This window comes from Ctenopharyngodon idella, chromosome 19 (genome assembly GCF_019924925.1).
Source record: "Ctenopharyngodon idella isolate HZGC_01 chromosome 19, HZGC01, whole genome shotgun sequence".
Classification (NCBI taxonomy): Eukaryota; Metazoa; Chordata; class Actinopteri; order Cypriniformes; family Xenocyprididae; genus Ctenopharyngodon; species Ctenopharyngodon idella.
The window spans coordinates 345483-363449 of NC_067238.1; the positions used below are offsets into that span (position 1 = coordinate 345483).

A 17967-nucleotide genomic window follows, 5' to 3' on the forward strand; every position below is an offset into this window, starting at 1 on the left:
TCTGCACGTGCTTCAGGTCTCATGAATCTTTTCGCTCTGGACATTGTTGAGTTCTAAGAAAGACTCACCATTCATTCCAGATTAGGAATAAAGGATTATTGTAAATCCATGTGAGAGGCATGTGCTAGACTTTATGACATGAGAGAGGTCAAGTCTATATTCTCTCTCTCTCTCTCTCTCTCTCTAAGCATTCAAATTCTATCCCTTATTTCATTTTATAAATAAATGTAACCACAGTTCTAAAACACTGTAAAATGTTATCAGGTCAGTGTTATTTTAGTATCACTGAGATACTAGTTTTTATTAAAAGTTTGAATTAGTTTATTTTTTAATATTTTGTCCTTTTTTATATTGTTAAATTTTTTGTAATTTTGTTGTGTGTTTCTGTAATGTTTATTAGGTTTGCCTGTGCACTGCCTGTGCACGTTTTATTGTGTAGGTTTCAACATCTTGACCAAGGCTAAAGTGTTTGTGGATGGTCCTCGAGGGACTTTCATTGAATATGTGGAGTGGGTGTAAGAGCAATGCAGTTCCCCTCTTACTGTCTTTATCACAGCAGAGGAAAACGCCAACCCCTCTCTGAACCCAGAGCCCAGTCTGCCATCAACCACACCCCCCACGGACTTAAAGCCAGAGCCCACCGCAGACTCAGAGCCGAACCCTGCCGAGTCTGACCAGGTGTGTGAGCTGGCACTAACATCCGTACCAAAGTGCATCTTAGTGGAGTGGGGAATTGAGTGGAGCCCTGACCATACTCCCAAGGCTGAAAAGAGTGAGTGATTTCAGTTGTGAGAGTTGAGGAGGTGGAAAAGATCTGTTCTCTGAGTATGTTATCGCCGCTGGTCCCTCACAATTCCAAGTCTCCTTCTTCAGCTAGTTCCAAGGCTTCATTGCTGATGCTCCCACCCAGCCTCCCACTCCCTCCTCCTCTGTCTATGCCATCCAGTTCTTCAGCCCTGTCTACTCTGGTTCGTTTCTGCCCATCAGCTCCTCCTTCAGTGACTTCGCCCAGCTACTTGGATCTGCTTTGGGTGTTCTGGTCTCCAGCTCTGCCTTGGTGTGGTGATCCCCTGGCTCCGCCTCGGGCCTCCGAGCCCATTGATCCACCTTGGCCCATTGACAGCTCCGCCTTGGCCACTCCCTCAGCTCCACCTGAAACCATCATCTTTCTGGCTCCACTGGGCTCCCTCATCCCTCTGGCTTCACCTTGTCAGTCGTCGCTCTACCTGTATCACAGACTTCTGGGCCTCCTGCTATGCCTCATCCTTCCACCCCTTCGGGTCCATCGGCCTCCTCCTTCTCTCCAGCTCCTCCTCAGTCCTCACTCACACTGGCTCTGCCTCAGTCCTCCGGCACTCTGGTTCCACCTCAGCCACTTGTCGCCACGGCTCCTGCCTTGGTCTTCTGGTCCTCCTGGTGTCACCTGGTCTTGCCATACCTCAGACTCTGAGTCGACACCACACCTGGCTTCACCTCTGTTAGGCAGACTCCATTCTGACTCCATCCTTCAGCCATCGGTTCCACCGTGGGCTCTCATCCTGATGGCTCTTCGCTGGGTTGCTCTCTAGCTCCTCCCTCCATAGTCTTCACTGTGGTGCTCCCCTCTGCAGGCTCCTCCGGTTTCCTGTTCTTCACCTACCACTTGTCCACTGCCAGAACCCCCTCCCTCCTCTGTTGGACGCTACGGTGCAAGGACGCGCCTTCCGGGTGGGGGATGTACTGAAACAGTCATGTTCTATTTAGTTTTCCTTGTTCCTGTTACCTGAGTTCTCATTCCTTGTTTGTTTCCATGGTTTCTAATTAGTTTAACACCTGTTCCTGGTTCCATAGATTGTGATTCACTGTGTATTTAAGACCTTAGTTTTCCCAGTTCTGTGTTCGTCGTCATCATAGTTTATGTGTAGTTGCTATGTTAATTCTCAGTGTTCAGTGTTTATGTGTAGTCTCCAGGATCCTGTTATTCCTGCGTTTTGCTCTTCTTTGGATTTAACTACACAGTGACACTAACCCTAACCTAACAGTCTAATAAAACTCTAATGAGAGTTAGTTGACATAGTTGCAAAGTTACTTGTAGTTAGTAGAGTGTCTAAAGTGGACCATCGAAATAAAGTGTAACCCTTTTTTATTTTAATATGAAATATCTTTCTGAAATCTGCCGTCATTATAACAATTACCTATTTAGATTAAGTTGCTCTCAGAATTGTTGTTACCTTAAAAAGAGTTCAGGATTTTATATTAATGAATTAACTTCATCTCATGTTTCATGTGAGAAATGTACGTCATCGTCGTGGAGAGCACAGTGCTTGTCTACTATTAGCAACATCACATGAATGCTCATCACATGAAAGCTCATAAGACAAATAACATACATGAAATACCTTCAACCACCCAAGATTATGACAGTCAACTAAAACTAAAATAAAAAAAACTTTTTGTTACTTGAAATAAAATAAACATTAAGTGCAATAAATAAATAAATAAAAAATAGAAAGTTTATTTTATTTCAGCTTGTTAACAAGACAACGTTTCTCATTTTCATTTAGTTTAACTTGATGGACTAAAATAACTCAAACTAAAATAAAAACAAAACCTATATAGACATTAAAACACAACAAAAATACCAAAACATTAAAATTAAAATTAAAACAGATAATATAAAACTAAAAAAGTTTTCAAAATATTCAAAGTATTAATAAATACTATAATAGTATCTAAAATGACACTGCAACCACTGTGCACAAACCAAGACAATATTTGTTTGTTTTTCTAGCATTTTTTTATTGATACAGGAACCTTTTTTTTTTTTTTTTTACTTTGTATTATAATTTATTATAACTTTAAAAACAATTATTTACAATAAAAGCATGCTTTTATTTGGAAGGCTGGTTTGCAAGACCATTTTCTGTGTACCTTTAAATCTGACCTTTAAAAATCCTGATGATGTATTATGTGATCCCGACATAATGGAAACTTTTTTTGAGATAAGCATGCCTCTGAGAAGTGGTGACAGCTTAGCGCTATGGCATTCAGATTAATACTTTAATTTACTGTGTGTCTGAAGAAGGGCACTGGGTTTAGCGCTGTGCACAATGTAAAGGATGACCTGACCTTAAAATAGCCCATGCCCACATGTTACTAATGCGTCAGCAGTTCTCAGAAATCCAATAAATTCTCAGACTGGCCTGATTAATAAAATGTAATGCCTACATTATCATTGCATCATTGTTGTCTGTCAAAGTCTATAGAAAAGTCTGTCAAAGTCTGCTCCTGCTTTACCCCCCATAAAAAATCCCAAATATCTTCTTAGTATTAGTTATCTTGGCATTGGTCAAATATGATCTGCCACTGTCAGTAGATGCAATTATGCCATTCTAAATGGCTTTGGGGTGGGTAGCAAGGATCTAATGTAAAGGACTATGCAGTGTAATGGTTATGACACTGTGGTCTAGAGGTTATACAACAGTTCTTCAGCTATGTGCTCATGTAGTGAATAGGATTATAGCTTAGCAAAGGAGAGAGCTGTGTCATACTGATGCTATATGGGGTGAAACACAGCCGGCCTTCATCACATTTGCATGCAGTCACTGGAATGGGTGTGTTGGCTGCAGGTCAGATTGCAAACAGGTCACTTGCTCTGTGTTATATAACAAAGTAAAGGACATCCTCAAGTCATTCTGCAGTTAATTCAATTGATAAAATTTGTGATTTTAAAGTTTGTGATGCTAGTTTCAGCGGGGGATAAGACCAACAAAGGAAAATGGTTGCATAATGTGAAGGCAGCCTGTCTTTTTTTTACAGTCATGACAGAAGTGAGTTAGTCAGGAGGGATTTTCTGTCCACATACCATATATATATATATATATATATATATATATATATATATATATATATATATATATATATATACACCCTAGTCATTTTGAATAGAGCTTAGATGACAACTTTTGTAATATTCCAGCAGGGTGTATGTGTGGCTTTTGAAGGGGACTTTTGAATTGGCTATTTCCCCCTTTTCTCTAATCAAAATGAAACTTTGACAAATTATAAAAAACAACTTTATTTTGTATTGTTACTTTAAACGTTTGAACTGTTAAAACCAGTAAATTATAGTCATCTTGTAAAAACGTAAAAACAACTCGGAGTGCTTGGAAATTTTCAGACCCTTTTGTCAAAAGTGTATTTATTTATTTAATAACAAAGTATTTAAAGGATTAGTTCACTTTAAAATGAAAATTACCTCAAGCTTTACTCACCCTCAAGCCATCCTAGGTGCATATGATTTTCTTCTTTCTGACGAACACAATCGGAGTTATATTAATAAATATCCTGATGCATCCAAGCTTTATAATGTCAGTGTACGGAACCAACGAGTATGAAGCTGAAGAAAGTGCATCCATCCATTATAAACATACTCCACGTGGCTCCGGGAAGTTAATAAAGGCCTTCTGAAGCGAAGCGACGTGTTAGTGTAAGAAAAATATCCATATTTAACAAGTTATGAAGTAAAATATCTAGCTTCCGCCAGACCGCCTTCCGTATTCAGCTTACGAAGTAAGTGTAAAACTCTCGCAGTTCAAAACACTTACACTACGTCCTACACCTTCTGTATTCAAACTACGGAAAAAAAAGCGCAACACAGTTTAAAAATATGTTATCCTTAAAATGCTGTAACTGATACTAACAGTAGTAATAATTCTGTTGGCTATTATTTTGAAGACTTGACCATTGTTCATTTTATTATAAAATATAAAAAACGGATATGATTAGTTATTATGATACAATTAGTAATAAAATACATATTTTGATGTTATATATTTATGATTAAATCTGCCTTTCTGATTACTTTTTTCACATGGTTCTCCCCTTCACCAGCTTGCTTTCTTTGGCAACAACACAAATGCTCCATTGAACAGGAGCAGGAGGACTTACTAAATCAAGCGTATCATTGAGGGAGGCGACATGTAATGATTCCAATTACAATCTGTGGCTCTAAAGTCTGCATCAATGCACTCTGGGGAAATGAGCCATCTCTCTTACTTGGCAAACAGCAGGTCAGTGAATTATGTTGAGAACACAAGACACACATCCCCTGCCTGTTTTGACTTTCCCTTCTACTCTTGAATAAACTTCCAACAAAGATGAATGAACTAAAGAAAGAAAAAGGTTGTGACCCTCGCAGGTGCAGTGTCGACAGGGAGGGCTCTATTTTGGAGAGTATACACTGACCCTTCATGCACCTCACCCCTCAAAACAACTGTGAACATGTGGAATCTGACAAAGAGAGAGAGAATGTGAACCAGCATAATCTCACTCAGATAGTTCAGGGGATCTGGTTTTGACAGGCTAGGGTCTGATTCTAACCCACTGAAGCTAGTCATGTGCAAACAAAGCATGCTGTTATGCATTCCCAAACTGAATATGTGATGATATATAGTAATACTATGAAATGAGATGAGTTGCACAAGGCTCATTTCATAGTCTAACTCATAGTTGGAGACAAGAGAAAGTTCAGATTAAATAGATCCCTTGTGAAAAAGAAGTGCACTTAATTGTATTGAATATGCACTTGTAGTGTATTTCAAATCTTAAAAGTATATATATTTTTTTTAAATTAGGTAGCTAACGCTAAAGTGTCCTTGTTACATGTTACAAGGGATAGTTAACCTAAAACAATTCTTGATGTATGTTTTATGCTCCTGAATAAAACATCAGAAAAATACTTCAGAAAATGAAAGGGACAAAAAGAGAGGGGCTGTTCTGGAACTTTCTGACAAAGAAAAGTGGAGAGCACCTCTTCATTATTTACGAAGGGAGCGCTGCATTCCGATACCTGAGCCGGTAGAAAGATATCTCCAGGGATATCACTGTTTCTGTACCTCCCTCGGCCTCCTCTTGTCTTCCCACAAATAATTTCTACCATAGTGAGGTCAAGTTCCACGTTCATGTGAAATATGCAGTTGTAGTGTCCCAACGGAGAAAGAATATACTGTACACGCCACAATCTGACGTCACAGTATAACATCATATAAACATCACGTGACAACAACCCTGGGGGTTTGAAAAGCAAACACACATACAGTCACATTGCGCACCAACTGAAATGGGCCTTTTATGCTTTATGAAAACATTCTCCGTTTAAACTCCAGAACTTGACATCACAGTGCCTGAGGTGCAGTGGATGAATTAGCAGAATAAAACAGTATGGATTCACTTCGTCACGCAGTGGTCTTTGACTCTCATGTGCTTACAATCTCGTCCCATCTGAACACTAAATTGAGACTTCAATGAATGGAAATACTCCATTTGAGACTTTCAGGATGCTCAGAGGAACTCTTTAGGAGACTTGTTTTTTACACTGTTACGTACATAGGCCACGTTTACATACAGTATAGTTCAAGTGACCCAATTCCGATTTTTTCCTCCGATGTGGCACAGATCGGATACATGTAAGCAGGAAAAAAGCATATGGATTCCAATTTTCTTAGAGCAGTTTCAGTCCTCATTCATATGTGGAAATAATTGTGATATGAATCAGATAGATGCATTGCATCTGCCATGCAATAGGACAGATCGGATATTCCCGTCAATGCGAGTCATACGTCATTAAAAAAGTGACTGTGGCTAACAATGTCAACTCAGGTGGACACCAACCATGATCACATGACTCTTTTCAATGGTGCAATGGAGGAAGAAGGCTCAACCCAATGTTTTGCTGACCTTTAAAGATGGCCCACTGCAAATCATGACATTTTTACTTCCTTTTTGGCCTTAGCTTTTTCGGGTCAGTACATCTACCTTGGGTTGTTTCACCAAGTGTATAGTGTAAATGCATATATCGGATATAGGTCACTTTCAAAAGAAGATGTAAGCTGGTCATTTAAAAAATTTTTGATATAGTCAACAAATGGGCATCAAAACCTGCAGTGTAAATGCGGCCATACAGATCTGTGTCCAAAGTTCTTCATGGTGTGTATTATGTGATAGAAAGAGGCCATAAGAAAACAAATTAGTAAAAATCATATTAACATCAATCATAAAGCACATTAATATACTGTATTACCATCTCCAACATTTTAAATACCAAAGGTAGAGTAGCAAAACAGCCCATTTCACTATAAAGGCGTGCAGGCCTGGCAAAGCATTAGTCACATTCCTCACTCCCCCACACAATGTTGGCTGGCATAAAAAAAATGATAACAATGTTATTGAATAGTGTGATAAATATGCAGACCTATCCAGCTGTATGTGATTATTGCTGTAGCATGCTGAAAAATTATATTATAGTGTTGCATGAACAAGAAAATCTGGTCTGTGACGTGACATTGTTTTGTCTATTCTCTCAAATATTCAAATTACACCACTGACAAATGCCATCTAGATTTTCTGAAGAAAATGTCAGAGATGTTTGCATGTGCAAAACTCACCACTAGAATGTTGGTAATCCCTAGGGCACATTTGTCAAACCCTTCTTTTGACACATGTGCTTTCTTAGTACAGCTATGCCATTTCTATGCTGTTTCTAATGTGTTTAGAAACTAGAGCTGCACGATAAATTGAGAATCACATTTTTTTAGTTTCAAATATAGAGATCACGATTCTTCCACAATTCTGAACAGACAACTAAACAAAATAACACGTAATTTACTAGAGGTTCTGACAAAATGTTAATTGCTGTAGTCTATTTAAAAATGATTAATTTAAATGAATTATTATAAAAATCGTACTGAATGAATGATTCAATGACTCACTCATAAATACTTCACGTGCTTCATTACTGGATGAATCAGCATTTTTGTACGAATCTCTTGAACGAATGATTCAATGACGAATACATTTTTAACAGTCACTTGTCACCACCTAGTGGCGTAAAGATTGATACAATCTTTATTTGAAGCACCAAATTACTCTCAAAAGGGGATTTACTCTATTTTGATCACTTCCATAGACATCAGTGTTTATATCTGAACTATAAACTTTTATCCAGTACTTCTGTGATAAAATGAATATTTGTAACACAGAAATAACGATACTGTGTGTTTCATACATGACAGCTACTCTTTCTGGATCAGCGGCAGCACCAACGCAGATCTGAATGTTCGCTGTGATCGTACTTGTCAACGGTTTAATAGACACAGGCGAATCGCTGTCATTTAGGAATAAGGTCGCGTGGATGTTTGAATCGAGATTGCGATCTTTTAACAATTAATCATGCAGCTCTATCAGAGACTATTTGAGTGTTGATAGATGGTTGTCAGGGTGCTGATATGTGGTGAATAAGGTGTTCAGGATGGGAATCACAGTTGCTAAAGTGCCATGAATGATTGCTAGGTTTTGCTAAGGTATTTTGGGTTGTTTCTAGTGCTATGTGGTTGCTAAAATATTCAGAGTATTGATAGGTGGTGGGTAGGGTGCTCCGATTGGTTGCTAGGCAGTTGCTAAACTTTTCTTTGTTGTTGCACTGCTATGTGGTTGATATGTTTGAGATGGTTCCAAGGGCCTTGGTTTCTATTCCGGTTTCTATACTTGGTTTCTATTCCGTTCCTATGCAGTTGTCTGTTAGGGTGTTGTTAGATGGTTGCTGGGCATTGCCATGCAGTTGCTAAGGTGTTCTTGGTTGTTGTCAGGTCACTGCTATGTGGTTGCTAATGTGTTTTAAGTGGTTGCTAGGACCTTGTTGGTTACTACGCCATTTCCATGTGGTTGCTAAGGTGTTCTGAGTGAAAATTAGGTTGTTGATAGATGGTGGCAATGGTTTTGCTAAGGTAATCAGGATGGTTGTTAGGTTGCTAAGGACTTGATGTTCCATGTTGTCCTTCAGAATGGGTGCAGGCCAGGGACAAAGTGTCCCTCAGCCTTTTTTATTCCATTTCATTTCATATTTTAGTCTCTTCACCTGGTAACCTTTCACAGCTCATCATATATTTCCCACATCTGTCCAGCTGTATTACAGTATGACTATGGATTACTGTTTCACTCTCAGACCCATCATTTAATTCGGTTGACCCATCATATAATTCGGTTACCACTGACAGAAGCACAGCTCTAAATGAAAGCTTATGTAAATTCTTAGGCCTGATTATCCCTTGCAGTAAGTTTTTATTTGAACAGATTGTCCGGCCTGCTGCTTTTGCTGGAAGCAAAGCACATGCTCCCAACTGTATTTCATTACGTTATGGCATGATGTCGTCATATGTGAGGGATTACAGCCTTCCAGACTAGAGTATGATTATGAAATGTCATTCAGCAATCATCAAAAATCTGTCTTTGCACTTTACATAAAGGTGTGAGTGCCCTGATTATGAGCCGTCAGTGGACAATTAAATTTAAATGAGATATCTTTGGGATACATTTGGGCAGTGGCGCTATAGAAATTGAGTCTCTCTGACCCTCAAGAGACCCTCGATTTCCCTATTGCTACACTGTTGTCTATGGCTGTTTATTGTATAATCCAGTTTCAAATCTGTTTTAATTTGTCGCCTAAGTCTTTTGATTACAGTTACCTTGTAGTTTTCTGCAAAAACTCCCAATACCATTGACGTCAGATGTTGCTGTTACATAAATGTGCGGCTTGGGACTACAAGACATTTTATCCACTGCTTTTGCAGTGCATTTGCCTCAAAATCAGCTATGTTGCCTTGGGGTCTCTCCAGCACAGCTCAGTGACGTTGTTGTTCTCTAGTTTTTCTTTTTCATTCCCGCTCTCTTCATGTCCTTCTGTCTCTTCCCATATTCGCTGTAACTCTGGGGCTTCAGGTTAAGATGAGTTAAATTCAGTGGTTGCGTAAGCTGGATGTGAGAGACATCTCTGTTAGTTTGCCCTGGGCTCTTTTTTGACTGTATAATGGAGACATTAGAACATCAGGTCCAGCTGAGCTGTTGTGAAATCTGAACAATCAATATCAATAAAACATCCTGATATATTGTACAGTTTAAAAGGCCTTTGAATATAAAAATTCAAATAGTGTACGATTTTGTGTTTAGATATATTTAAAAAGTGTTAATACATTAAAAATAAGTATGACTGTATAAAATTAAATAGTTGTTACTGGCATTGTGGAGTTTTGCTCTGAGATGATAGTTTTGTGCTAAAAATGTTTTTGTTATTTCTTTCTTTTTGTTATTAGATTTACTTTTATTATGGGCTCCTGGCCAAGGAGGGTGAAGATTTAATCCAGTCAAACATATAAAAATTCATTATATCAGAGGATTTAATATATTTTTGTAATATTATCTGTGATAATCTGGGATGATTATTATAATATTAAAGATTAGCAGATAGGGGTGGGGAACTTCACGCTTTGACACACATTGATTTTTCCACACATATTTCCTAACTGGTGCATGCATTGTCTTTTTGTTTGTAGCTATGCAAATGCTTGATTTTGCTAGTCAAATTCTGTTTCCATTTAAGAGTGAATTGAATTGGTCCTGTATTTCTTTTTACAAGCAAGAAGAATTTAGAAGAGAATTTGACCTATTTTGTAGATCAACTGAATAAATCACTTTGAGTTTTCATGTGAGATGATAGAAGTACTTGTGATATAAGAAGATTCGCGTAATACAAAAAGTGTTAGGAACTCACTTCATCGTTTGGTAGATATTATCTAATAACTAACATGACACTATTTTCTGCTTGAACAATATTGCATTATATGCCTTTGAAAAGAGAGAAAGGGTTGGATGAATAGGACTGTCCATTTTAAAACAGATTTTTAGCATTGGAAGTTTTCTGATTGATTGCAGTATGTCAATAATCCCAGAATATAAATAACTCTTCGACCAGACTGACTTTAACCTCATGCCCAAAGCTGTCTTTATTTATCAGAATGGTACGCTTACTGACAGTTCAGTTGTCCTGAACAGGGTTGCTGACGTGAATCTTTGGTGATTTTCGTCATGGCAAATTGGAAGATGTTTATTGATTGCTGTTAGTCACTCAGTTAGTCTTCCCACTCAACATGATGTTCACATACAGCAGCAATCAATGGGGAATTGTGTGCAAATGTGCCGCCCAACCACACACACACAAATGCGCACACTCTCATTCACCATGAATAGAGCTTTTATTTATAGGCCTCCAGATTGGGGTGATGTCGTGGCCACGGAGATGGCATCACAGCGCTCCAGCAGCCCCGCCACACGGGACCATTCTCATGGGGGTGATGTGGCTATGAACCATCTGATCTAATTGCCATGGAGAAAGCAGCACATGACCTTGAATCATGGAAAATCACAGCTGAATTACACAGAATCCCACTGAGAAAAAAGAGAGAGGATCAAGATAACAGAGCTTAAAAAGAAATAACAGAGGTAACCCAGATGGTAAAAGGCACAGCTGGGTTTATGAGGGTGCCCAGCTGGGGCTGAATATTATTTGCCAATGCAGACAATGTTCCTGGAGCACCACTCGCCTTTATTTTATTACAGTAAAAAGTGATGATTCAATAACAACAACTACATTAGCTGGATATATGTTTTCTTTTTATTTCCTTTAGCCCTTGCAAACATTGTGTGGACAGCATTGTGTCCAAAGAAAACACTAGAAAATAGTGAAGAATTTCCATTTTATTTCTATTTTTTTTATACACTTCCATTTAAAAGGTCAGTCAGTTTTTGTTTGTTTGTTTGTTTGTTTGTTTTTTGAAAGAAATACTTTAACTTGGCAAGGATGCATTACATTAATAAAAAAGACTGTTTTCGAATATTACTGTTTTACTGTATTTTTGATTAAATAAAATGCAGTGTTGGTGAGCAAAAGAGACTTCTTTAAAAATTAATATTCTAGTCTCTAGATATGGCTCAGTACAGCCTGTACAATTTGAGGTATAATTCATGTATTAAGGGTTTGTGTAAATCCCTATGTATAATTAAATGTTTAAGTAATGTTTGGCTTAATAAGCAATCACCAGTAATGTTTTTGTATAGTAATAGCATTGGTATTAGAAAACGAGATCTCACAATTTTCACACCAACGCCCCAACTCCACACGTGGCCACCAACCCTGAAAAGAGGCCACAGTAAATCTCTTCAATCAAGAGCTTAAATGAGTGATTTCTCCTCTGGGCTCAATCTTCAAGCTTACATGTTATATCACCAACAGCTCTTATTCAGCAAATTGAAGGATTTTTCTTTTTACTGTGCCATTTATCCTAGAAAAATTTCCACTAAAAGGAAATAGTCAGATTAGTGTAATACATTTTTCTTCCTTGTAATTCATATTCTTGTCCTCACATGATAATTAGTATGATGCATAAGTGGTTTTGGTATTAAATTTGCAGCTAAGATGATCTCATCATTTAAGCTGTCAATGTGCAGATTTGTTTTTGAATAGAATGATGACAGCAGTCTTTTCATCATTTTATAAGATTATTAAAGAAAAGGTGAATAAAAGCGTACATTATTAAAGGATTAGTTTAAAGCTTGGTATCGTTTAAAGCCCTTTGAAGCTGCACTGAAACTGTAATTTTGACCTTTTGGGGCCAATTGAAGTCCACTATAAGGAGAATAATCCTGGAATGTTTTCATCAAAAACCTTAATTTCTTTTCGACTGAAGAAAGAAGGACATAAACATCTTGGATGACATGGGGGTGAGTAAATTATCAGGAAATTTTAATTTGAAAGTGAACTAATCCTTTAAGTAGAATGGGAATGGGTATGGGACACAGAGAACCATTTCAGACAATGAGGTATCACAACTTCTTTACATACAGACCACAGCTGTTACAACAGGAGCAATTTCATTTACATTAGGAGTGGTAAACTGTAACAGGATAAAAGGTTTGAGATTTGGATGTTCTGGGTTCATTCTGATGCCTGGTGAAATCAAGTTGCTTCATGTACTTTGTCACTGCTATGCTGCAATAAACTTCTTCATCAAGATCTTCAATGTCCTCATAATTTTTTCTTAGCCCGGGTATAATTGGAAACGTGCTGCGAGAATGAACCTCATTGGTTACGCAGCACGTTTGAGCTTCCGAAGGAGGTTTTTTCTCACGCGTTACTCAGGTTCAGTTGAGCTTCTGCTTATGTTCGCTGATCAATGTTTATATGTGAGTAAAAGCCTAAATTAAATCTGTAAAAAAAATAAGGTAAAAAATATATACAAGATAAAGAAGCAAAATTTTAACTCAAAAATAGATTTCAAAAGATAAAGGGAAAGATGTGTGTGTACATATACAGCTCAGTGAATTCAAGCGTGGTACCGTGATAGTTTGCCACCTGTGCAATAAGTCCATTCGTGAAATTTCCTCACTGCTATATATTCCACGGTCAACTGTTAGTGGTATTATAACAAAGTGGAAGCAATTGGGAACAACAGCAACTCAGCCACAAAGTGGTAGGCCACTTAAAATCATAGAGCGGGGTCAACGCATGCTGAGGCGCACAGTGCACAGAAGTCACCAGCTTTCTGCAGAGTCAATAGCTACAGACCTCCAAACTTTGTGTGGCCTTCAGATTAGCTCAAGAACAGCGCATAGAGAGCTTCATGGAATAGGTTTCCATGGCCGAGCAGCTGCATCCAAGCCTAACATCACCAAGTGCAATGCAAAGCGTCGGATGCAGTGGTGTTAAGCATGCCACCACTGGACTCTAGAGCAGTGGAGACGTGTTCTCTGGAGTGACGAATCACGCTTCTCTGTCTGGCAATCTAATGGACGAGTCTGGGTTTGGCAGTTTGACGGTACTTGCCTGACTGCATTGTGCCAAGTGTGGTGTGGGGTTGTTTTTCAAGGATTGGGCTTGGCCCAAAGGAACTCTTAATGCTTCAATATACCAAGACATTTTGGACAATTTCATGCTCCCAACTTTGTGGGAACAGTTTAGGGATGGCCCCTTCCTGCTCCAACATGACTGCGCACCAGTACACAAAGCAAGGTCCATAAAGACATGGATGAGCGAGGAACTTGACTGGCCTGCACAGAGTCCTGACCTCAACCCGACAGAACGCCTTCGGGATGAATTAGAGCGGAGACTGCGAGCCAGGCCTTCTCGCCAACATCACTGCCTTACCTCACAAATGCGAAAAAAAATTCCCATAAACACACTCCTAAACCTTGTGGAAAGTCTTCCCAGAAGAGTTGAAGCTGTTATAGCTGCAAAGGGTGGGCCAACTCCATATTAAACCCATGGATTAAGAATGGGATGTCATTAAAGTTCATGTGCACGTAAAGGCAGGCGTTCCAAAACTTTTGGCAATATAGTGTATATATATATAGTGTATATAACTATATATATATATATAGTTTTTAAATAACTTTTTCTGAAGTTAAGGTATAGGCATTTCAATTTCATCTTTATTGCCAAATGCAGTGCAGTGACTTGTTTTTTTTTTTTTGAAGGAAGTTACAGCAGATTCAGTTGTTAATTTCATCAATGCAAATGCAACAATTTGTTGTACGATCAAGCACTGTTCACATTATTAATAAAAAAAATTGCTTGCAAAGATTTTCCATGTGTATTTCATGCTTTTATGGAAGTTATCACACTGTACTTGTGTTTGTTTGTTTGTGTGTGTGTGTGTCTGTGTGTGACAGAGAGTTTGTATCTGTTTTATGCATGTTATACTGTCTGTCTCAACTTATTAGAGCTTAGCTGTGTGCGTGGAGAGGCAGACACTACAGCTAGAACAGTCTGTCCCAACTCTGTCCAGTTCACTGGGTTTCATGCCAGATTATCCCTACACACGTTCAGCATTAATACAGTTTCACATTACAGTGATGCACAAAATTTATAGCCCATGCTGTCAAGTACCTGGCATCACTCTCATGCAATGAGTTATTTAAACTGCAACTTCATCATTACAAATATGTAATTACTAATACATTTAATAAATATAAAAGAAATTATGAACTTACATAAAAAGTGGATCAAAAAGCACATTCAGCTAATTGTTTTATAGTTTAAATTTATATTAAGTGCATTTAATTTAATTGCAGTTAACATGCAATTAAGTCTGAAAACATTATATTGAGTTCGCACTTGGGAATATTCTTTTAAAGTATATTATTTCCGAAATAAATACTCATTTTAAAAGTATGTTAAAGTGTACTTCTTTTTCATAAGTGCATTTGTTCTTGCACATATTAAAACTTGACGTAGAGGACAATTTACTAAAGAAACTATATATTTTAAGTGTTTAAAAACCTTTCCTTTATAATGTGGTTAATGTCGGAACTGCTGACAATTATAGTTTCCAAATTCCCTTTAAACAAAGATTTGGAAAAGTGTCTAGAGATCCTCCTCAGGGTTTCACCAGTGTGGCAGTCTGTGGAACCCCAAATGATGATGTATTTTCTCATTTTTACAGTTGTATTTGCATTATTCACTTTCATTGAATAGAAAAGAGCTGCGTCAACATTCTGTTAAACTTTTCCTTTTGTTTTTCTCAGAAGAAATTAATAAGTGCAAGTTAATAGTATTTTATTTTTGTATTTTTTTTTTGTAATGTATAATTTTAATATAATTTTTTAGTGAAGTGCTTATATAAGAAATATGATCAGAGAAGAAATATGATCAGGGGACTCCACAGTTCCTGGGTGAGCCCTATTTGAGACTAAACCTGCAACTAACCCAAGTGTTTACATATCAGAATGAGGTGGAATTGAAGTATACAAATTCCCTAGAGTAACTACAGAAAGACCGGCATTATAACCCTCCTTACCCACCCACCCCCCTTTTTAGAAGCACAAACAAGTTTTCAGACGAGCAGTGAACTCTGTCTCCAGCCAGTGGGAACATTACAGGCATGTGTGAAACGTCTCCTCTGTGTAAGCAAGCAGGGAGTATTTGCAGACTTCTGATCCCTTTGCTTGGACATGATCTTTTTCCCATCCGGCTCGGCCAGCATGTGCAGGTGTGTTTCAGCTCCCCTTGAGACTGTGAGATTAATGTGTTGTGCCAAAGTGTTGTTGGCATTATGTGCTATCTGTTGTTGCTGTTCTATGATTGCTAAACATTACATCACGCTAAGTTTTGTAAGATCTGTTGAAACTCTGTCCTGAATGAAAAGAAATGTTTGTATAAGTTGGTGAATAAAATGCATACAAAAAATGCTATTATCACAAATTTGACAAAAAACTTGAATCACGGTCACCAATAACAAAAAGTGAAATAAAAATGCATTTGGTTTTGAAGTTTAGAAGATAAACAAAAGAGGAATAAACAGGAGGCAGGGGGAATGGTATGGCTCAGTTTTCGAGTAGGCTGGTTGTGGTGTTCTAAAGAGACCAACACCACTGTTCCACCTCCACAACACAGACCCCATCCTCCTCTCTATATCGCCCTCCACTCATCCTCATCATCTGTTCATCACACCTCCCCTTGAATCATCTGTCACATCACTCCTCCACACCCTATGGCCTCAACTCTCTCTCAGAGCTGCTAGAACATTCACTGGTGTGTGAGGGACAATTCGCATCTCATTAACATTGATCAACACTGTACAAAATGTTTGACACGGAACTTAAATGTGCTTTATTTCATACCATGTATGTTAACTGACTTTATTTTAAACTTTTTAAGGGTCAATATAGCATTCAGAAGCCCCACTCTTTCAGTATGTTGTTCCAACCTCATATGAAGAACACAAAACGATATTTGTAGAATGTTCTGGCTGTGTTTGTCCGTACAAAAAGTGAATGGGGACTGAGGTTGTTAAACTCCAAGACTGACATTTAAAGGTAGGGTAGGCAATTTCGGAGAGGCTAGCAATAGCAAGCTAGCTTTGAAAGCATGAGGTCCCACCCTCTCTTCAGAGCGTTCTCCAAAGCCATGACTCCTTCAAAACACATGAACTCACACAGACACAGCAGAGTCTGCAAAGCGTGACGAGATGAGAGACGGCGTTAAATTATCTCATGTCTCAAAGTACATAACATTGCAATAATATTGAATGTAAACAACTTGCAGAGCTCTTACTTGAACCACCTGACTGCTGCAGATTAATTTCGGCATTGATAGTGTAGCCAGAGAAAAGCATAAAACTGAGTCTAAGGAAGTGAACAGCTTCGGGTAGAACGTCACGGGTAGCCATCTCGTAAATACAGTTATACAACATGGTGTGAAAGCAGCATAAGCTTGTTGTTTTGGTTCAGGAGGAACTGTAAAAGGCAGCTGCTGTTTGTTTGTGGCACTCTGTGACTGTCTGTTTACAACTCTGCATAGCCTAATGGAACGTGCTGATGACGTGTGATGTCTGAGGACAGGGTGCCAGAGGTATGGAAATACATGTTGACAGGCAGGTAGGACACCATATCATTGCATTTGGACCAAATGCAATGATTGGCAGACATATTTTGGTCCTGAGACTTCCACAGAAGATACATGTACATGTTTTAATATTCAGACCATTTCTATTATTGATTACTATCAGGATGTGAAGAGAGTTTAAACCAGTATAACAAAAAGTATAAACAAAAAACCTTTAAAGGGATAGTTCACCCAAAAAATGAAAATTTGATGTTTATCTGCTTACCCCCAGGGCATCCAAGATGTAGGTGACTTTGTTTCTTCAGTAGAACACAAATGATGATTTTTAACTCCAACCTTTGTGGTCTCTCAGTTGTATAATGCTTGTCAATGGTAACTCCATCTATAAGAGTCAAAAAAACACGCACAGACAAATCCAAATTAAACCCTGCGGCTCGTGATGACACATTGATGTCCTAAGACATGAAACGATCGGTTTGTGCGAGAAACCGAACAGTATTTATAACACCACTATGTCCAACTGCCTTGCGCATCCAGTTGGTGAGGTCTAAAAACGCATTTTGATGACGGAAGTGATGTCTCGCGCTTATACTTTAATGAGTGCGAGACATCACTTCCGTTGTCAGAGCGCGTTCAGAATACATAATACAGTTTAATGTTGCTTGCACAGAGTTGAATAACTACACTATATGGACAAAAGCATTGGGACCCCTGACCATTAAGACAACAGGGACTGTAATGACATCGCATTCTGAATA

General features: G+C 38.3%; 1 protein-coding gene across 5 annotated transcripts in view; it reads left to right on the forward strand.

Annotated features, from left to right (window-relative positions):
- Positions 1–17967, forward strand: part of LOC127501565 (histone-lysine N-methyltransferase 2D-like) — a 28986-nt gene that overhangs the window by 3847 nt on the left and 7172 nt on the right. The window contains exons 2-3 of one of the 5 annotated variants that reach the window (XR_007926637.1): positions 4873–5051; positions 11074–17824. Coding sequence is in view for 2 of the 5 variants with exons in the window: in XM_051873600.1 (XP_051729560.1) it covers positions 828–1568 (741 nt within the window). In the remaining 3 variants the exon portion in view is untranslated. Of the gene's footprint in view, positions 1–400; positions 3828–4872; positions 17825–17967 lie in introns of those variants that run through there. The other 4 variants (XM_051873601.1, XR_007926636.1, XR_007926635.1 and 1 more) reach the window with 4 other exon arrangements.